General features: G+C 33.7%; 1 protein-coding gene across 3 annotated transcripts in view; it reads right to left on the bottom strand.

Annotated features, from left to right (window-relative positions):
- Window positions 1-23,688, bottom strand: part of BRINP3 (BMP/retinoic acid inducible neural specific 3) — a 417,329-nt gene that overhangs the window by 179,869 nt on the left and 213,772 nt on the right. For all 3 annotated transcript variants that reach the window (XM_027122179.1, XM_027122181.1, XM_027122180.1), the window contains one exon: window positions 16,464-16,654. In XM_027122179.1, the coding sequence (XP_026977980.1) occupies window positions 16,464-16,654 (191 nt within the window). The remainder of the gene's footprint in view (window positions 1-16,463; window positions 16,655-23,688) is intronic.

Here is a 23,688-nt window from a genome sequence, read left to right as displayed (position 1 = left end):
CACACACAAAACAGAGCCTCAGAGAAATGTAGAACACTTTGAGTGCATCTACATACACAGAAAGAGAGGAAAGGAGTAGAAAAATAGTTGAAAAAATAATGACAATAACTTCTCAAGTTTATTGAAAAACCAATAACCTACATATCCAGGAAGCTCAACAAACTCTAAGTAATGTAAGCACAAAGAGATCCACAAACTGACACATCATAATAACAATGCTGACAGTAAAAGACAAGGAGAAATATATAGTTGTAAATGCCTAAAACAAGAAAGAAGGCACTGGAGAAAAAAGAACAAACAAACCCAAAGCAAGCTGAAAGAAGGAAATAATAAAGATTGAAGTGGAAGTTAATAAACTAGAGAATTAAAAAAATAGTTAAGAAAATCAATGAATTAAAAAGCTGGGCCTGTGAAAAAAATCAAAAAAATTGACAAACATTTAGTTAGATTGACCAAGATAAAAAACAGAAGAATCAAATAACTAGAATGAAGAATTAACAAAGGATATTACTATTTACCTTAGAGCAATAAAAAGGATTTTAAAAGAATGCTGTGAACCATTGTACAACAATAAATTAGATAATTTAGAATAAAAGGAGACATTCCTAGGAAGACACAAACTACCAAAACTGACTCAAGAAGAAATAAACTGTGTAAATAGACCTGTAACAAGTAAAGATATTGAGTAGTAATCAAACAATCCACAAAAAGAAAGTGCAGGCCCAAATGGCTTCATCACTCAATTTTACCAACCACTTAAAGAATACTTAAAACCAATTCTTCACAAACTCCTCCATAAAATAAAAGAGAGACATTTCCCAACTCCTTTTATAAAGCCAGTATTACTCTGATACTAAAACCAAGAAAATCACAAGATAACAACAGACCAATATCTCCTACAAATATGGATGTAAAAACCCTCAACACAAGGTTGGTTCAACATCCAGGAATTAATTAATGTAATACATCATCTCAGAATTTAATAAGTGAAAAGCATATGCTCACCTCATTAGACACAGAAAAAGCATTTGGCAAGATCAACACTTTTCATCATAAAATCATTCATCAAACTATGAATTGAAAGGAACTTCCTCCACATGTGAAAGAACATCTATGAAAAAACCCACAGCTAACATCATACTTAACGGTAAAAGAAAGGACGCTGTCTTCCTTAATCAGGAAAAAATAAGGATATTTGTTCTCATTACCTCTATCCATCATTATAAGAGACCTTCCAGCCAGGGCAATTAGGCAAGAAAAAGAAATAAAAGGCATATCCACTGGGAAGAAAAAGAAGTAAAATTACCTGTATTTGAAGATGACATGATCTTATATATAAACAATTCCATGGAATCCACTAAAAAATAAACTGACAAATTCAGCAAGATTTCAGGATACAATATCAATTAAAAACTTCATTGTATTTTTATACACTTACTGTAATAATTAATTTTATGTGTCACCTTGATCAGGATACAGTGTGCTCAAACATTTGCCTGAACATTATTTCTAGGTGTGTCTGTGAGGGTGTTTCTGGATGAGATGAGCATAAGGGTAAACTGAGTAACACTGACTGCCCTTCCCAGTATGGGTGGGCATCATCCAATCCACTGAGGGCCTTATAGGGAAAAAAAATGCAAAGAAATAACTTGTTCTCTGTTTGACTATGGAGCTGTGATATATGTCTTCTCCTAAACTCAGACTGGAACTTACATCATCAGTTTCCCTGTTGATTGGGCCTTTGAACTTAGCTGGACTTACACCATTGTCTTCCCTGGTTCTCAAGCTTTCAGGCTTAGACATAAACTATACCAGCAGAGGCCAGATCATGAGACTTCTTAGCCTCTATAATCATGTGAGCCAATTGCTCTCTAGATAGATAGATAATAGATAGATAGATAGATAGATATAGATGTAGATATGGATATATAGATATAGAGATATATATCTTCTATTGGTTGTTTCTCTAAGAAACCCTGACTAATATACTTGCTATGAACAATCTAAAAACAAAATTTGAAAAAAAATTTCATTCACAATAGCATGAAAAGGAAGAAAATCTTCCTTGAAGATGCCTTGAAATAGAGCTTATACTTTAACTTCAGTCTTGGTGATTTCTATGAGTATTTCTTAACTGGTTCTAAAGTCTCTAAGGGGGGAAAAAAGTGTATGATGCTAGAGCTCATGCACTTCAACAGGAATAATGCTAGAAATGTTATGGAGTATAAAATAAAAACCTGGAGTGTCTTAATAATCTCCAGGAAGTTTCTATGACCTTACATGAGAAAAAAAACTGATGTGATCCAATATAGTGTTTTGAACAAATTTATATAGTTAACATGGGATTCAGAGAAATAGGAATGAAATAGCAGAGGCTAAAAGTAAGGACTTCCAACTCTAGCGAGGATGTAGAAAATCACAAGAGGCCATTGTTCTCACCCTAACAATGAAAATAAGTCAGATAAACTCAAATTCAAAGTTTCTTGATTTAACTATAAGAGTACAGTGGATGCTGTAAATGAACTAAAGTCCAGAAAATCACTAGCTCTTTCTGGGAGGAAAGGAACACAAGGCTGTTCTCATCTCTGGCAGAGAGGGAGGAAGATAAATCTGCCATTGATAAGGTAAAGGGAAACTAGAAAGAATGCTTAATGGCTGTGTCAGTCCTGATACGATGGATTAAAATACCAGGAAGTACCAAAGTGAGTATACACCCACCCAGTAAATTGCTGCCATTAGCCTTTAGAGAGTACATGAATACAGCACATGGGAGGTTATGTGCAAAACAGCAGAGCTGAGAGAAATACTCTCGGAAGCACCTGGGCTTTCCGCAAGTACAAGGTTTTGGGAGAAACCCTCCAAAGTGCTTTTGGCTTTCACCAAGTTCAGGGCACAAAATGGGAAGAAGAGCTGGGAAAGATGCCTTTGAAGCATTTCCAGCTTCTACCAAGTACCAGGCACTGGCTTTCCAAATGCTGGAGACATGGCAGCAAGGAGGACAGAGATCCCTCAGTATGTAGAAAGAGAGGGCAAGACTAAAAACCAAAGATAATTCTGCAGGAGACTGGCAGCCAAGCCTTCATGCAGAGTTTCCCCATGATTTAGAAAGTTGGCAGCTGGGTTGTGAAGATGTGGTAATTTCCTGAATCTCACTCTTGGCCAGATCCTTAGCCCTTCTAAAAGCAAAGTGCTGATGCTGTCTTCAAACTGTTTTAAGCCAGAAGTCAATAAATCAAGTTAAATTTTGAAGAAAGCACAGGTCTACCTCAATTCCAGATTAGACTGACTCAGCTTCACATAATAGCAGCCTAACAGAGGAAGGGGTATGCTTATTTTCAGTGGAAATATTATTTACTTCAGTGTCTTTTTTGGTCTGTTTTTTTTTCTTTTTTTTACACACGATGTTTGTCAATAAAAATAATATGTGAAAAAGCATGAAAATGTGAACTCAAAGGGCAAGACAGGCAATAGTCAAGGGAAGCAGACTCAGAAATGAATAAGGTTGAATCACCAGACAGAAATGTTTAAATAATACTAATGACTATGTTAAAATATCTAGTAGAAAAGTTAGACAATATAAATAAACAAATGGGGAATTTCAGAAACTATAAAGAAACTATAAAAAATAAACAAATATAAATGGTAGAAAAGAAAAACATATCATAAAGGAAGAATTTATTTAATTGGCTTTACATTACACTGGACAAATAAGGAAAAAATGAATTAACTAAAGATGAGTTAATTCAGAAATTAATAAATTCTGAATTTATTAGAAATTAATAAAACTGAAAAGAAATTATTAGAATTTATTAGAAATTTATAAATTAACTAAAGACAAGTTAATTCAGAAATTAATAAATTCTGAATTTATTAGAAATTAATAAAACTGAAAAGCAAAGAGAAAAAGAATGGCAACATAATACAGATAGTACAAGATTTTAAGGACGATATCAAACAGTCTAGCATCAGAGTCCCAGAGGAGGCATCCCAGAAGGATAAATGGGAAGAAAACCACACCAAGGCATATTACAGTCAATCTCCTGAAAGTTCAAAACAAAGAGAAAGTGTGAAAATCAGTCAGGGGAAGTGAAATATTACATTCAAGAGAAAAACTACAATAAATACTAGCTACTCATCAGAAAAAAAATGATGGTCAGAAGACAATAATATAATAGAAAGAGAGAGTGAGTGAGAGAGAGAGAGAGAGAAACAAAAAGAACGGACTGATGGATGATATCTACATATATGAATGGGGATACACACATGTATTTTTTGTGTGTGTGTGTATTTAAAATAGAATGGAAATAATAAAATAACAACTAGATTTAATTTAAGAAATTTTGGGGTTTTCAGTATATAGAGCTTTTAAATCTTTTGTCAAATTTATATGGTATCGATTTTAATTTAAACTTCTGATTGTTGCTTATATACAGAAATACACATAGTAATATACATATATAGAATTACACATGAATTAATCTTGTATCCTTCAAATGATCAACTCCTTTTTATTTTTTGTACCTTTTAAAACTATTTCACTGGATTTTCTATAGGTACATGTCTTCTGCGAATAAAAACAGTTTTACTTCTTCCTTTCAAATCTGAATGCCTGATTTCTTTTTATTGTTTAATTGCACTGTCTAGAACTTATAGTAAAAGGTTACTACTAGAATGTTTAGTACTATTATTAGTAGAATGTTTAGCAGTATTCTACTACAATAAAAGTAGTGATAGCATAAATCTTTGTCTTGTTCCCGAACATAAATGAAAAAGCATTTACTCTTTCACTGTTGAGTATGATGCTACCCACAGGTTTGCAAATCCTCTCTTTATCAAGTTGAAGAAGTTCTTTTCTCTTTCTAGTTTTTTTTTTAATAAGAAATATGTCAGATTTTTTCTAAAGATTTTTCTGCAAGCCCTAAGAAGATACTATCTATCTATCTATCTATCTATCTATAGCGACATGTATTTTGTTGATATAATAAATTACATTGGTTGATTTTTTAATACTACTCATCTTGGACTTCTAGGATAAATCCCAAGTAGTCCTGACGTGTAATCCTTTTGATCTATTGTTGGATTCAAATTGCTTAAATATTGTTTAAAATATGTGTATATATACACATGAAATATATTGATAGTTTTATTTCCTTTTAATATTTTACTTTGTTTTTATATCAGAGTAATGCTGGATTTAAAGAATGATTTGATAATTTGTCAAGTGTCTCAAATGTTCTAGAAGAGTTTATATAGATTGTTATTATATTGCTTAAAATGTTAGAATTCAGTAGTGAAGCCATCTTGGCCAGGAGTTTTCTTTGCAGAAAATGTTTTTATCTAAACATCAATTTGCTTAATAAATTTAGGACTATTCACGTTATTTATTCTTGAATGAGCCTTGGAAATTGTCTTTCAAGAAATGTGTTTACTAATTTTCAAAGTGATAGTCACAATGTTGTTCGTGATACATCCTTACATTTAGAAACCTGTGTAATTTTACTGATGTTACTTCTCTCATTCCTGATACTCATAATTTTTCTATTCATTATTCTATTTCATAATTCTGGCTAAATGTTTTTCAGTTTTATTCATACACTAAAAAAACCCCACAGAAACAAAACAGCTTTTGGTTCCATTTTTTTCTCTATTACTCTTCTGCTTTCTATTTTCTGTTTTCTATTTTGTATTCTATTTCTACCGCTTTCCATTTTATTTTACTTTGGGTTTAATTGCTCATCTTTATCATTAGTTTCTTAAGGGGAAATCTTTAGTCATTGTTTTATCACTTTTTTTCCCAAATAAAAACATTGTTTGCTGCAAATTTTCCCCTCAGTACTGCTTTACCAATATTTGACAGATCTTGATATGCTGTATTTTCATTATTACATTCAGTTCAAAATAATTTCTAATACGCTTTTTGCTTTCTTCTCTGAGCCATGGGCTATTTAGAAATTTGGCATTTAGTTTTTAAATATTTGAGGATTTTCCCGATATGTTTGTATTATTAATACATTTTCATGATTCGAATGATAGTGTTGTTTGAATCTACAATGCCCTTGCTGATTTTCTGTCTACTTGTTCTGTCAAAGATTGAGAGGAGGCTGTTAAAATCTCTGACTATAATTATGAATTTCTTTATTACTTTTTTCTCTCCTAAAATTTTGAAGCTCTGCTACATGTTTAGGATTATTATTTCCTCTGGATTAACTGCCAAGTATATCACTCTGAAATGACTTTGTCCCTGGTAAGACTCTTCACTGAGACATATTTTTCTTATGTTAAAATAGCCACTCCAGTGCTAGCATAGTATACCTACTCTCATCCTTTTACTTTTAATTATTTTCAAATTTTAAGTGATTTTCTTGTACACAACATATAGTTTAATCTTGCTTTTTAAAAGAATTCAATGTGACAATGTGCCTTTTAATAGGAAAGTTTAGACTACTGATATGTAATATGACTACTGATGCTATTAGCTTTAAGTCTATCTACTAGATATTTGTCTTGATTTCTCCATCTGTTCTTTCTTCCCTTTTGCTTATTTTTAACTTCCTTTGAATTAATTTTTAAGATAATTCTATTATATCACCTTTTTGTCCTATTAACTGTAACTCCTTATTTTGTTATTTTAGTGGTTGCTTTAAGGTTCATAGTGTACACACTTATCAGTCTACCTTTAAATTATATTATAGCATTTTACTGATAATACAAGAACTTTAAACTTTTATACCTTTGATTCTTGAACAACAGGGGGTTAGGGGCACCAAGCCTCCACACAGTAGAAAATATGAGTATAACTCATAGTTGGCCATCTCCAAGTTTCCTCTGTATCCTCAGTTCTGCACCCATGAACTCAGCCAACCATAGATTGTGTAGTACTGTAGTATTTACTATTGAAAAAAATCTGCTTGTAAGTAGACCCTTGTAATTCAAACCTGTGTTGTTCAGAGGTCGACTGTACTTCCAGTACACTTCTTCTGATCTTCATGCTATTGTTGGCATACTGCTTATTTCTACATGTACCTCATCATACATTGATTGTGGTATTGTTTAAAGAATTGATTCTCTTTTAAAGAGATAATAATAATAATGACGATGATGATAAAAGATATAATGACCCAGGGCTTCCCTGGTGGCACGGTGGTTGAGAGTCCGCCTGCTGATGCAGGGGACACGGGTTTGTGCCCCGGTCCGGGAAGATCCCACATGCTGCGGAGCAGCTGGGCCCGTGAGCCATGGCCGCTGGGCCTGTGCGTCCGGAGCCTGTGCTCCGCAATGGGGAGAGGCAACACCAGGGGGGGGCCCCCCGACCCCCAAAAAAAAAAAAAAAAAAAAGATATAATGACCCATGTTGGTACCATTTTCACTCTTCTTCACTCATTTGTGTAAATACATATTTCTGACTGACATCCGCTGCCTTCTTGCCTGAAAGATTTCCTATGTCATTTTTCTTTTTTTTTTCTTTTTTTTGCGGTACGCGGGCCTCTCACTGTTGTGGCCTCTCCCGTTTGCGGAGCACAGGCTCCGGACGCGCAGGCTCAACGGCCATGGCTCACGGGCCCAGCCGCTCCGCGGCATGTGGGACCTTCCCGGACTGGGGCACGAACCCGCGTCCCCCGCATCGGCAGGCGGACTCTCAACCACTGCACCACCAGGGAAACCCCTTATGTCATTTCTTTAATTCATGTCTGCCACTGAAATTCCTGCAGGTTTTTTACATCTGCAAATATATTTTCCATTTTTTGGAAACATTTTTGCTAGAAAATGAGCTCTAGGTTGACAGAATTTTTTAGTATTTTAAAGCTCTCATCTCCACTGTTTTCTTACTTGCATTGTTTCTGAGAAATCTGCTGTCATCCTTAGCTCTGTTCCTCTGCACCTAATGTGTCTTTTTTTCCCCCTGACGCCCCCATACCTCATGAACTTACATCTAAGCATTTACAATCTTAGTCAGCCTTGTATCTTAATAGAGTTGTCTTGATTCAAATTGGGAATCCTCTGATAACTAATGAAAATTAAGATATTCTCTTTAATATAAGTTTTGAGCAATTTATGAAATGCCTTGGTGTAATTTTCTTGACCTTTCTCATGTTTGGCATTTTTTGAGTTTCTTGGATCTGTGGGTTTTAAATATCCTTACTAATTTGGAAATTGGCTATTAACTTTTCAAGCATTTTTTATTTTGTCTGAGGCAACAGATTCTAAGGTATCCATCCCTGACCCCTTCCTTATGGTATGCACGTGCTTCTGTAATCCTCTCCCACTGAGTGTAGATAGGACCTATGACTTGTCTCTAACCATAGAATACAGCAAAGGTGATTTAATGTATGTGATTACTTGTCTATAAGTTCACTATGTAAGATTGTGATGTCTTATAATGACCCACTTCCTTGCTGAACCTGAAAAAACAAAACAAATTAACATGTTGTGAACTGCCATATGGAGGAGGTCACTTGGCAAATAGTTGAGGGTCACCTCCCACCAACAGCCAGCAAGAAAAGGGTCCTTTACACTGACAAGGACATTATTGCTACCATCAATCATGTAAGCTTGGAAAAGGATGCTTCCCAAGTTGACTGTCAGGTGAAAATCTAGATCTGGTGGACACCTTGATTTGAGAATTAGCTAAGCCATGTAAGCCATGCCTGGACTCTTGACCTTCCAAAAAAAAAAATCCCTAAGGCATGATAATGTGATAATGTGTTTTATTATGTCTCTAAAGTAACGATAACATTGCTATATAGCAAGAGGTATCTAATACTTCCCTCCACCTCCAGCCTCCTTTGGGGACTCTAACTACACATATTTATGGCTGCATGAAGTCCCAGAGCTCACTGTTGATTGCTTTTTGCATTTTGTTCTCTTTTTGTTTCATTGTAAATAGTTTATATATCTATGTCTCAATTTCACCTGTCTTTTCCTGTGCAATAAATGACAATGATTATGAGACAGACACAACTGTAGGTGTCTAATCTTATTCAGTGTATTTTTTATGTCACACATTACAGCCAATGTCAGTCAGGTCAATTTGGTTCTTTTCTCTATCTTCATGTCTGTACTAATACTTTAAAAAATATGGAATACAGTTATAATATCCATTTTAGTGTTCTTGTCTGGTGAGTTTAATGTCTGTGATCATTCTGAGTCAGTTTTAATTGGCTGAATGTTCTCTTCATTATGGTTTGTGTTTTCCTGCTTCTTCACTGCCTGGGAAATTTTACTGGTTTTTATCATTGTGAATCTTACTTTTTTGGATATTAGATTATTTATTTATTTATTTTGCATTCCTATAAGCAGTCTTGAGTTTTGTTCTGGGGTGTAGTTCTTGGAAAGGGTTTGATTCATGTTGGTCTTGTTTTTTATAATTTTTGAGGTGAGTCCAGAGAAGAACTTAATCAAGGTTGATTATTCCCCACCACTGAGGCATGCCATTTCTAAGCATTTCATGCAGCGCTCCATGAATTATTAGTATTTCCTTTCTGGCTTATGGGAACACTTTTCTAGGCCCTGAGTGAGTGCCAAATGCTGTTCTAGGCCCGGAGTGCATGCCAAATACTGTTCTCTAATCCTAATCCATGGTGTAGTTTTCTTCCCTGATGTCAGGTAATTTCTTCACATGTATGTACTCAACAGCATTCTGCTAAGTATTTGAGGGCAAACCCCTATGGTTCCTGGGGTTTTCTCTCTACATGGCTTTCTCCTCTTTGGTGTTCTGTCCAACAACTAAAAACACCTACGTCTCTCAACTCTGACCTCTATCCTCAATTTAAGGAATTTTTTGGTCTCTGCCTGGATTTTCTCTCCCTGAACCACATCCTGGAAACTCTTTCAAGACAGCAAGCTGGGACAATCACAGCACTCACCTCAGTTGTGTCCATTTCTCATAATCATCATCCTTTATTACCTATTGTTCAATGCCTGGTAGACCATTATTTTTATATCTTTTATCACTGTCTTTGATTGTCAGGTAGGAGGGTAAATTCAGTCCCTGTTAATCCATCTTGGTTAGAAGCAGTTCTAACTACTTAGAGATTTAAAATTTTATTTAATATTGTTTGCTTTGCTTGATTTTATTTTTTTCAGGCTTCTTCAGGTCAAATATTCTTTGTATATGGAAGAGATAATTTAGTCAGCGCTCAGTTATAACACAGAAAATATAATTTTATATAACTTGTCACAAGAAAGATAAACACAAGATGCATTTGGAGTGAAGATAGTAAGACAACTGCGATGTGAGAGAGCAGAAAACAAAATATAATGGCTTCAAACAGTATAGGCTTTGTCACAGGAAATAAGATTTTTGACTAGGAAAGAGCTGAAAAAAGAAGTATGGAATGAAACAGATGTTAAAATATACCACAAATTGAAGTTTTAATTTTTTCCCCTAATTTATATAATTAATATTTAATCTAAAAAACAAAGCTTAACTCTATTTTACAAATTTACCATTTGGTAGCCACTATATATATAAGAAGTTATTTTGATTAAAAAACAAACAAAAATAAAAACAGATTCTGCTTTTGCTCTCCAGCAAATTAGGGTTGTTTGTCAAAACTAGAGAAGACATGGCAGAGGAGAAATAAGTATCTATAATGCAAACTAGAAAAATATTATAAAGCATGTGAAAGTTCAGAATATGAAAAAAATATGATTCTTAATTATTCTGGAACTTTTTGCTTTCATGAATTTAATCATGACACTCAATTTACACATATTAATTATTATGGAATGATATATTTTTCCTTTATACTAAAAAAATTGGGGCAGATAAATAAAAAATTCAGATAGGTTTGTGGTCAACTTGATCAAAATTGTCCAACTTGTTAAATGTACTAAGCTAAATGTACAGCTTGTACTAAATAATTAAATACTTTTATGTGTGTGTAAGTTAAAACATTCTTTTGAAACCCTAAGAGAGTTTGCTATTTAAAAGAGAGACCTTCCTGAAAATAAAACTAATATATGAAATCAAACCTCTAATTATTATGAATTATTTACATGTAAACTGTTTTACTGAGTTTTCTTGAATTAAGAGTTTTTGAACATATAGAAATTTAAAAATTAATTGTAAACTTTTCCTAATTTAAATTAACCCAAATCAAATAATTTACATATCAAAAATGCTTCTTGGAAAATTATTGTCAGGCCTAATTTTATCAATAGCTTTTCAAATTTATTTTTGTTCCCTGTGCTATACAGTAGGTCCTTGTTGTTTATATATTTTACATGTAGTAGTTTGTATCTGCTAATGCCAAACTCCTTATTTATCCCTCCCCACTCCTTTCCCCTTTGGTAACCATATATTTGTTTTCTACATCCATGAGTCTCTTTCTGTTTTGTATCCTTTTTTAGATTCCACAAACAAGTGATATCAGATGATATTTGTCTTCCTCTGTATGGCTCAATTCACTTAGTATGAAAATCTCTAGGTACATCCATGTTGCTGCAAATGGAATTATTTCATTATTTTTCATAGCTGAGTAATATTCCATTGTATATATACACCACATCTTCTTTATCCATTCATCTGTTGATGGACATTTAGGTTGCTTCCACATCTTGGCTATTGTAAATAGTGCTGCAATGAACATTGGGGTTCATGCATCTTTTTGAGTTAGAGTTTCCTCCAGATATATGCCCAGAAGTAGGATTGCTGGATCATATGGCGACTCTATTTTTAGTTTTTTGAGGAACCTCCATACTGTTCTCCATAGTGGCTGAGCCAATTTACATTCCTGCCAACAGTGCAAGAGGGTTCCCTTTTCTCCACACCCTCTCCAGCATTTATTATTTGTAGACTTTTTGGTGATGGCCATTCTGACTGGTGTGAGGTGATACCTCAATGTAGTTTTGATTTGCATTTCTCTAATAATTAGCAATGTTGAGCATCTTTTCATGCGCCTGTTGACCATCTGTATGTCTTCTTTGGAGAAATGTATATTTAGGTCTTCTGCCCATTTTGTGATTGGGTTTTTGTTGTTGTTGTTGTTTTTGAGTTGTATGAGTTGATTGCATATTTTGGAAATTAAACCCTTGCCCGTCTCATAGTTTGCAGGTATTTTCTCCCAGTCCATTTGTTGTCTTCATTTTGTTTATGGTTTCCTTTGCTGTGCAAAAGCTTATAAATTTGATTAGGTCCCATTTGTTTTTTTTGTTTGTTTGTTTGTTTTTGCTTTTATTTCTATTGCCTTAGGAGACTGGCCTAAGACAACATTGCTACGATTTATGTCAGTGTATGTTTTGCTTATGTTCTCTTCTAGGAATTTTATGGTGTCATGTCTTATATTTAAGTCTTTAAGCCATTTTGAGTTTATTTTTGTGTATGGTGTGAGGGAGTGTTCTAACTTCATTGATTTACATGCAGCTGTCCAGCTTTCCCAGCACCACTTGCCAAAGAGACTGTATTTTCTCCATTGAATATTCTAATATTCTAAGGCATATCCTAATTTTATGAATAGATTTTGAAATTTTAATTTAATGTATTTTTATAATTTGAGAAATAGAAATATAGCTCTAAGTTGTGGAGCCTCTTCTCAACATCACCTTCAACACCCTTAAGTAAACTATGCAGCACTAAAACATCACTTGGAGATAGATTTTTAGCTGGAATACTGACCTGTAAGTTAATTTTATCATAGTGTTTGTGCTTTTTCCTAAATTTGTTGGAAAAAATTCTAAACACTATAATTTTTAAAATCTTTCAAATAATTTTTCTATATTAGAAAAAATGCTAGCAATACAGTATGTTATTTTTTCTTTTAGAAAAATAACTTAGCTCTTTTAAATATTTAACAGTTACAAAAATTTTAATTTTATTCACTGCATGTAATCTGATATTTAAAACTTAAAGTATTAAGGAAATTTTTGAAAATCCATATACCACATCAGGTAATAGATTGGATTTTTCCCAAAATGTATATTTTGATTTTCTCATCATTGTCAATCACATATTAAAGTTTATTTGACTATTTCTAAAGAAACCTAAAGAATATGTTAGTATGATTATTTTAGATAACTTGAGTCAACTGAATTGAATCTTCTCAAAATAATTGACAATTCTAGACATTATACTTGACATGTTTTTGCACTAATAATTATATTGAGAAATAATATTTGATATAAATGCCATTATGAAATAGTATAACAGTTAATTACGCTCTATGGGCATTTGAGCCATTCATTTTTGTTTACAGATGTGTTAATAAAGTTCAACCTACATTTACATTCATAATTAGAAGAGGTTAAACACAACCATTTGTTCTATTCCATTTTCTAGAAACTGGCTCAGTTAACGCTATGTGTCCAACTCTTTTGTGTTTTTGCAAGAATTAGCATGATAAAAGAAGGCGTGCTTATGCAGATTTAATTATATTTTTGCTGTTATCAGATAATGATTTTATTTGACTTTATTTTTTAACAAAACTCTGTCTCCTAAATTCTGTGAATCAAGGGACATCTTCATACAACATTTGTCCAAGAAATTAAATGCCCACTACACGGCACTTAAAAACCCAAGGTGTTTTTATCTAATCAAAGAAATTGTAGACTTGCTACCCTTCATATGAATCTTTAAAATATAAAAGCAATGCACTGAACCTTTAGAGATTTAGTAAAGGAGTTAAGCTTTTGATTTCAAATATCTACAGAAGCACTTTGCATTGAGTTATTTATTCAAGTATAAAGGATTTCAGTAGTTGAATGCCCTTGGATTCCGTTTACACACCCACTACCCTCACCACTCAGTCCCTCTTACCCTGTTAACTCACATCTAAGCAATTAAAATCTTATAATTGTGGGGAGACATCTTTTACCTGTGTAGTGATACATTTGATAACTAAGGAAAATAAAAGATACTCTCCCCAGGAAATTACACAGGAGCATAAAAGTGTGCATGAAGTTCAAGGGCCATGTCGACCTGCTGGAGCATTTTTCCTGGAGCTTTCACAGTAGCCCAGGCTGCAGCTGACCCTGGGCCAGATAATCACTAGTCACTTAAAACTATAACTGCCTCAGGTGAGAACTCCATCCAGGCCTAAATTTAATCCTGAAAAGTCTGATCTCCCTCCCCTCTTTCCCAGTCCCTACTACCTCACCCTTGCCTGCCCTATGTACTTCCAGGATTATTTTCTTAGTCATGTTGCTGCCAGTACACACACCTCATTCTCTTTTTTTTCCCCTTAGTTATGCACAAGATATGTGTACTTCTCTTTACAACCCATCTCTGTATCATTCCCATACTTTTCTCTGTTTCCTCTCCTTGATCTAAAGTTCCACTTTTCCTTCCTGTTCCCAGCCCCACTACACACACTTTAAAATACTTCCATTATGTGCTCGAGAACTCCCTTCCAAGACTAATGGGCTCCAGCATTTTCTGGAGTCCTTTCACGGTGAGGCTGTTCACTCTCCCACATTCCAGGTTACTCCTTTGTCTTCCCCAGAGCTGTTCTTAGATCACTCTTTTATGAAAGTCACTTCCCCTTCAGGGCTAGCTCATTTCTACCACACATGAAGCTTTATCATCTCCAGTTGTATCATCAGGGTCTAAGAACAATGCCTGTACACAATAGCCTGCACCATTAAAACATGTGCCTTTTGTGATACATACTTCTCTTGTGGGAGAAAAGAGTATGTACAAATATCCATTAAGTTTTGACATGAACTGTGAATGAATATTTCTTACTCAGTATGGATACATAAAGTCTACTGTATAATTCTACTTGGCACTGAGCAACAAAATCAATAGCCGTATAATAAACATATTTACTACTAGGATGTCTTCTTTTAGAAAATACACTTTAAGTTTCTGTTTATATCATTGAAATTGATTTCTGAAAAAGCCTATTTCTTCTCAGCAACCTCAAGCTAAATACCTACAACACTATCCTACCTTACAACATTTTTAAATTAACTACAATGTCTGTGTTCATGCTGGCTACATTTTTATCTATTCAGCATAAATATTATTTATACACTTGATTAGTCAATATAACGTAAGTCCTACAGTCAGGAGTAGACTAACTATAATTGTATAATCTATATCTACAGAAGTCTTTTACTTAACCTCATCTACTAGCAGTATTGAAGATGGGCAGTTATGGTTTGTGTAACCCTTAAGCTAAAGATATTTTCTTTCTTTTTTTTTTATTGGGGTATACTTGTTTTACAATGTTGTGTTAGTTTCTACCATACAGCGAAGTGAAGTAGAGTTCCCTGTGCTATACAGCAGGTTCTTATTAGTTATCTATTTTATACATATTAGTGTATATACATCAATCCCGGTCTTCCAGTTCATCCCACCTCACCCCCCCGCCCCCCGCTTCCCCCCTGGTGTCCATATATTTGTTCTCTACATCTGTGTCTCTATATAGCTAAAAGTATTTTCATGTCATCTTTTATTCTCTCTGGGACAGTCTTGAACAAAAGATGTACGTTGGGCTAATTTTTCTTAGCATTCTCAACATATCAACATACTAACTTTTCAATTAACTGAAAAACAAACACACATTAATTTTAATCTCATAAAGCAATAAAATGATATGTTTAAAAGAGTGCTTTTTACATTAATTATGAAATGTTACATTTGAAACAGTGGGAAATTCTCTTTATGTTTTATTTTGCTCTTATTAACTTAGTCCAGAATCACACTATCACATGTGCCAACTCTTTGGTCTGTTAGTTTTGCAGTGGCCACTGGCCAAACACAATAACATGCTGATCTAAACTGCCAAAGAAATATGTCAAAACATCTACTGTTTTGGAAACCACTGCCTTTCTCTCTCTGTCTCTGTCTCTCTCTCTTTCTATCCCTTCATTTCTTCTGAAAATTAAAGGTATCTTATTCTCCCATGCTCTCAGTTTTTGTAAAGTCAACCTTAGTTGTTTCAAAGGCAAAGGATTTTAGTGAACATACAGAGTTTATCCAGTAGTTCTAGATTATGGTGTATCTTGACTTCTAGAAACTTATAAACAAATAATTGTACTTCTTTGCTGTGTCTTAAAAACATGGGGGGCAGGGAATACTCCTTGAACCAGACTTAATGATTTTTGTGTCACTGACCCACTTTGAACCTAATAGAGCCCCTTCTCAGGATAATGTTTTTAAATGCACACAATAAAATATGAAGTTTTGCAAAATAAATCAGTGTTATTAAAACAAAGTTTCATCTATGTATGTTTTGTGAGGGAGTCTGTGTACCCGAGGATAAACTGACACTACTCAAGTGTATTTCAATTAATGTTCTGACATGAAACACCTTGACCCAATCATCAAGTTAACAAAATTACATGAAAATATATACAATTTCATCTTAAATGTACTGCAACACTTAAAGCAGAAGGACACATTAACTTATTTTTCAGGACACAATTGTTTAAATCAGCGAGACATGAACATATAGAGACATGGATTTTAGAGACAGAGAACAAAATGGTATGACATAATTCTAGGGTAAACATACTCATACCTTTATGGCAGTGGATGCAATTTGAATGTGGTGAAGTCTCCGAAGGGTGCTGTCCCTGTCAATGAAATAGGAAGCAGCTAGTTGATGTAGCGTCTCCAGAGTGACCGAGGAGCTGTTGGTGCTGGGATCACTTCCTTCAGATCGTTTGCTCAGCTTCCGCTTGTCCACAAAAATTGTGAGTGACTCCTCTCCTGCATTAATAATATTTTACATTATTCCATTTCCCACTTCAAATCAATTTTTTCAACTACCTGCAGGTGAGGAAGCCTAGATTACAGCCATAATGAAACAAAAGAGTGATAAACAACAAACAGGCAGGGAGTTTTACTTTTCTTTTGTTCACAAAGATTTCCCTATTATACCTAGAAAAGTACCCGGGATGTTGATGGCTGTGAATACATATTTCATAAATATTAAACAGCAAGCTTTTGCAGAACACGTTCTCTAGATTTTATTGACTTTCTCATACAGTTTAGCTTACCTAACACTCATTGGGTCTCAAAGCAAATTAAGATAGGAAAATATGTAAAACAAACTCAACCTTTACTACAGATCAGCATGGTAAATGGAAACATGACCAAGCATATTACAAAACATTAGCTGTTTTCAATTGTACCTTTAAAATGCAGAGAAAACATATACATTCATATACAGTAATATAAATATTTATGTATTAAATTCAGAGGTTTCCTACACATGGCATTAAATATTAAAATATTGTGTGTTAATAAGCTCTATGGAAATCACTAACCTCCATGAGAAGCTTTAGGTACTTGACAATGGATCCTCTAAGGTGAAATTTAAAGCAAATTACAATTAAGCTGCAATTTTCAATGTTTGAATATTGACAAAAAAGTGTCAATGCCATTCAAGTCTAACATTAAGAACTTGCCATCCTCAGACTTCCAGATTCTTAGATATTCAACTAGCATATAATTGTCAGACTTGAAGCTTGTTCTCATTCTTTCAGAAACCCATCTGTTTAGGTGGCATTAGGCCCACTGACAATTTGTCGAGCCAGTTTTCTAAAAGACCAAACAAGATTTTCTAGCGGACGAATAGGTTGCATTTCTTCTCCAAATTAAAAATAATACCAAATTTAAAATGCCGCAGCCTAACTGACCATCCAATTCTAAGTGACAGTTCATACTTCTCTGCAAGAGATCAGGTGAATTGGTATCAGAAATAAGGTGTCAACAATGTTATTTCGGAAAGTTGCATTCTCAGTTTGTATTTGGACATCAATATGCAAGCTGGAAATGAAGCAGACTAACTAGAATTGCTGAAGGAAAAAAAAACTCTCAAAAATATGAATGAGTGGGTCAAGTTATCAACAGCGTTAAGTCATGTACATGATAAACAGCTTTCGGTGGGAACATCTGAAAGCAAAAAGGGAATATATATGTCAAATATTACAGAAAATAAAATCCACGCTAATTATTTACCCCCAAAGAAGAGGATGAACTGGTGTGGAAATCTGAGAGAATACATTCTCAGAAAGACCACTGAATCTGAGAAATTCACCCATGTGCCCAAACAAACATCTTGTACATGGAGACAGAAAGAACAGCGTTGTGATAGTCTAAGAATTTATAATGCAGCTCGACGACACATGAAAGTGCTATGGTCTGAATGTTTGTGTCTCCCAAAATTCATATGTTGAAATTCTGTCCTTTTAAGATGATAGTGTTAGGAGATGGGGCTTGTGGGAGGTGTCTGGGTCATGAGGGCAGAGCCCTCAAGAATGGAATTAGTTCCTTTGTAAAGAAGGCTCCAAAGAGATTCCTTGTCCCTTCCGCCATGTGAAGATACAAGGAAAAATCTGTGACCTGGAAGACAGCCCTCACCCAACCGTGCTGGCATTCTAATCTCAAACTTGCAGCCCCCAGAACTGTGCTGTTTATAAGCTACCTTATCTGTGGTATTTTGCTATAGCAGCCCGAACAGGCTATGAGATCAAGAGATATATCTTCTTAAGTAAGGTTAAAAACAAAATGATAATGATATCTTGGTGAATGTAATAAAAAAGGAAGCAAAGTTAATGATCTCTTCAGGACAAAATTATTAAATGAGAAAATGAAATAGACTGAATAGTGCTAAAGACTAAAACTTGCAAAACTGCTTTAATTGCAGCACTTTTCATAAAGCAGAATATACAGAAGATATAGGTTAAAATATACATAAACTGCCAGTATTACAAGACTCCAGCACACACTTTCTAGACCTAGATAGACCCAGTGGGGGTAAAAATGTAATGATAGAGATACACACAACCTACTTAATAAGGTAGATCTTATAGGTAAATATTAAACTTTATATTAATAAAGAGGAAATGAAAGCTCTTTTCAAGAGTAACAGAACATTTAGAAAAACTGGCCATATATTTTGTTAAAAAAAATCCTTAGTAAATTCCAAAAATTTGAAAAAAAATATCATTTGATAAAGACTTTCTCCTTGACCAAACGCTAGACAGGCTCCTATGAGCTTGTTTCTTGGGCATGTTCTCAAGAGCCCAGTTTTAGGAAGAATCCTGTCAAGTCACTTTGGCAAGGATCCCCTACCCTGGACATATGATCATCTTTAACATCTGACCAAATTCCTCATCCCCTACCATCTCCCTGGTGATATTTGATAACCCTGCTCTGCTTTCAGCAAGAATCATGTTAGGTCTCTTTAGCAAGAATTATCCTACCCTCTTTGTAATTTTCCATCCACTAATCTGCCTACTCTGCTCATTGTCAATAAATTCCCACTTTTCCTGGTTCTGTTCAAAATTGAGCTCAGTCTCTCTCCCCTCCTGTAAAACTCCAATGCAGGAGACCCCCTGAATAAAGTCTCCCTTACTATTCTTTAACAAATGTCAGAATATTGTTTCTTTAACACATTTACTGACTACAATATAGTACAATTAAAAATTGATAGAAAAAATTTTAAAAATTCATATGGATAAATTTTCTATTGTGTAATTCTTGAATAATAGGATACCTGAAAGCAAAATGACAAATTTTCTAAGAAAACCTGAGGAAAACAGTATATAATACAATCTAAGGGACATGGCTAAAGCAGTACTCAAATAAATATTCACAGCATTAAATATGTACTTTATGTAGATTATGAAAATATTTGAGATAGCCATATAACTCTAAAACTAAAAAAAATGACAAAAATAAGCTTCTATAAATTAAAAAGAACTAAAAGGAAGAAAACTAGTGTTAATGAGTTAAAAAAAAAACAGAAGAAAAGAAGGAATAATAAATTCAAAAACAGCTTCCTTTGAAGGGAAGAAAAAAAACAGATAAATACACCAACTCGTCAACCTACCTTTTTTAACAGAGAAAGAAAAATAAATAATAAAATAACAGAGTAAAGTAAACATATTATTTAAAAATAAAATTATTTTGCAAGCTTTTGCAAATAAGTTTAGGTGTCATAGAACACCTCCACAAAATTAAAAAAAAAAAAATCAATCGGCCAAGATGGTTTCACAGGAGAGTTCAGACAAAACTCTAAAGATCAAAAAATCTGATACTATTTACTTAAAATGTTTCCAGAGGATATGAAATGAAGGAAAACTTTTAATTAGTTGTTATATATTGAGTAAAACATTGACATAAATATCTGGGGAAGATCACACACACAACAACAAAAACAACAACAAACATTATTACAACTTATTATTAGTGATGCAAAATAATAAATAAAGCAATAGTAAACAGTAACACACAGTAAGTTTTAAAAATGTATATCTCAAAAAGAATAATTCTAGGAGGGCAAGGGTCATTTGATATTAGGAAATCATTAATATAATTCAGCATATTAACACATCTAGAAAGAAAAACCTTGATGTCCATTAATGCCTCAAATGCATTTGATGAATATTTATACCTATTGCTGGGTAATTTTCAGTAAGTTAGGAGTCAGTGGAAAATTCCTTAAAAGGATAAAATATGTGTTTGTCAACCTAAAACCAACTGTCTTACTTAATCAGAAAACTTAGAAGTCATTCCCATTAAAATCATAACCTGACAAACAAACCCACAACTGGTACTACTTTTTGACATGATATTAAATATATTAAAATGTAAACATAGAAGAGAATAAAATTAGAGTAATAGTTTTTTAAAAACATTTAAAATTATCTCTTTTTGCAGATAACATGATTATTCATCTGGAAAACTCAAGAAAAGCAACGGACAAACTACTATGCAGAGTAACAGAACTTAGTAACTGCAGAAAATAATAAAAACTTTACTAACTCAAAAAATTGAAATATACAAATAATAGAGGTAATAATGGATTAGCATATACCATTTAAAATACCAATAAAAATGCCATACATATATGAAAAATTATATGCCACCCCTGAAATAACAAAAGTAAACTGAAAATGGCATGGAATTTCAAATAGGAATATTTAAATTAAATATATCAATTTTACTTAGGTTAATGTATAACTTTAATGCAAATATCATTTTTTGTTTGTTTCCTTGAACTAGTCATGTTTATTATAAATTTTTTAGGTAAAAATTAGTCAAAGAAAAGTCACCAGAAGCTTTCCAAAAAATAGGCAACAGTGAGAATGCCTTGCTACATATGAATACATATTGTAAAATATGTATAATTAAGACAGTGTAGTAAAGAAGCATGAATAGACAGACCACACAAACAGGAAAATTAAAAAAATTTAGTACATGATAAGGATGGAATATTAATTCAATTGGGGAAAGGTAGACCTTCTAATAAATGACACTTTGACATCAGAATGGTCATTTGCAAAGTAAAGGATATGATTGTATATGAGGAGATATTGCAAAAAACTGGAGACATGAATATTTAATAAGATGAAACTACTCAACTAGAAAAAAAAAGAATGAAAACACATAAGTGGGAAAAGCATTCCTAACTATCACTAAACGTCTGAAAGTAATAAAATAAAAGATAGATGAATTAGACCATATAAAAAGAGATTTTTTTTTTCCTAGCACAGAATCACCATAAGTAAATTTTGCATTGGGAAGAGATGTTTGCAACTTACATAAGGGACACACGGCTAATACCTCTAACATTCCAAAAACTCCTAAAACTCAAGGAAAAAAAAGAAATAAGTTTCGGGCATAAAAAATAGGAAAATAGTATTTAGATAAGAAGAGACAAAATGGCCCATATAAATTTGAAAAGGCTTTCAATCTGTCATAGTATGAGAAATGCAAATTAAAAATATATTGATATATCACGTAGCTATTATGGAATTTGCCAAAATTCAAAAATTTGACAACTTTGTCAAAGCTGTTGGCAAACTAGAAGGAAACGGGCCCTATGATATACTGCTGCTGGAGTGCAAAATGATGTAACTATGAAGAGAAATTTGGCAATAGTTAGCAAAAATTGACTCTGCAATCCTACTTTTAAGAATCTATCCCAATTCTCAGAAATGCACAACCTGCCGAGACTGAAACAGGAAGAAATAGAAAATATGAACAGACCAATCACAAGCACTGAAGTTGAAACTGTGATTAAAAATCTTCCAACAAACAAAAGCCCAGGACCAGATGGCTTCACAGGCGAATTCTATCAAACATTTAGAGAAGAGCTAACACCTATCCTTCTCAAACTCTTCCAAAATATAGCCGAGGGTGGAACACTCCCAAACTCATTCTACGAGGCCACCATCACCCTGATACCATAACCAGACAAAGATGTCACAAAGAAAGAAAACTACAGGCCAATATCACTGATGAACATAGACGCAAAAATCCTCAACAAAATAGTAGCAAACAGAATCCAACAGCACATTAAAAGCATCATACACTATGATCAAGTGGGATTTATTCCAGGAATGCAAGGATTCTTCAATATATGCAAATCAATCAACGTGATACACCATACAAACAAATTGAAGGAGAAAAACCATATGATCATCTCAATAGAAGCAGAGAAAGCTTTCGACAAAATTCAACACCCATTTATGATAAAAACCCTGCAGAAAGTAGGCATAGAGGGAACTTACCTCAACATAATAAAGGCCATATATGACAAACCCACAGCCAACATCGTCCTCAATGGTGAAAAACTGAAAGCATTTACACTAAGATCAGGAACAAGACAAGGTTGCCCACTCTCACCACTCTTAAACATAGTTTTGGAACTTTTAGCCACAGCAATCAGAGAAGAAAAAGAAATAAAAGGAATCCAAATCGGAAAAGAAGAAGTAAAGCTGTCACTATTTACAGATGACATGATACTATACATAGAGAATCCTAAAGATGCTACCAGAAAACTACAAGAGCTAATAAATGAATTTGGTAAAGTAGCAGGATACAAAATTAATGCACAGAAATTGCTGGCATTCCTATACACTAATAATGAAAAATCTGAAAGTGAAATTAAGAAAACACTCCCATTTACCATTGCAACAAAAAGAATAAAATATCTAGGAATAAACCTACCTAAGGAGACAAAAGACCTATATGCAGAAAATTATAAGACACTGATGAAAGAAATTAAAGATGATACAAATAGATGGAGAGATATGTCATGCTTTTGGATTGGAAGAATCAACATTGTGAAAATAACTCTACTACCCAAAGCAATCTACAGATTCAATGCAATCCCTATCAAACTACCACTGGCATTTTTTACAGAACTAGAACAAAAAATTTCACAATTTGTATGGAAACACAAAAGACCCCGAATAGCCAAAGCAATCTTGAGAACAAACAATGGGGCTGGAGGAATCAGGCTCCCTGACTTCAGACTATACTACAAAGTTACAGTAATCAAGACAGTATGGTACTGGCACAAAAACAGAAATATAGATCAATAGAACAGAATAGAAAACACAGAGATAAACCCACACACATATGGTCACCTTATCTTTGATAAAGGAGGCAAGAATATACAGTGGAGAAAAGACAGCCTCTTCAATAAGTGGTGCTGGGAAAACTGGACAGGTACATGTAAAAGTATGAAATTAGAACACTCCCTAACACCATACACAAAAATAAACTCAAAATGGATTAAAGACCTAAATGTAAGGCCAGACACTATCAAACTCTTAGAGGGACTTTTTTATAAGAAAGTGTATGATACAAATATATGGATGGATTTCTTTTTATTTGGGGAAAAAAATAAAAACACTGGAAGGATTAACCAAAATCTTTTATCTATATTTACAGAGTGGAGGTAACACTTTGGGAAGAAAGGCTTCTCTGAATATACTTTGTTA

This window comes from Aethalodelphis obliquidens, unplaced genomic scaffold, assembly GCF_003676395.1.
Source record: "Aethalodelphis obliquidens isolate GAN/ISIS:26980383/991018 unplaced genomic scaffold, ASM367639v1 scaffold24, whole genome shotgun sequence".
Classification (NCBI taxonomy): domain Eukaryota; kingdom Metazoa; phylum Chordata; class Mammalia; order Artiodactyla; family Delphinidae; genus Aethalodelphis; species Aethalodelphis obliquidens.
This window is presented reverse-complemented; position numbering and strand designations above follow the sequence as displayed.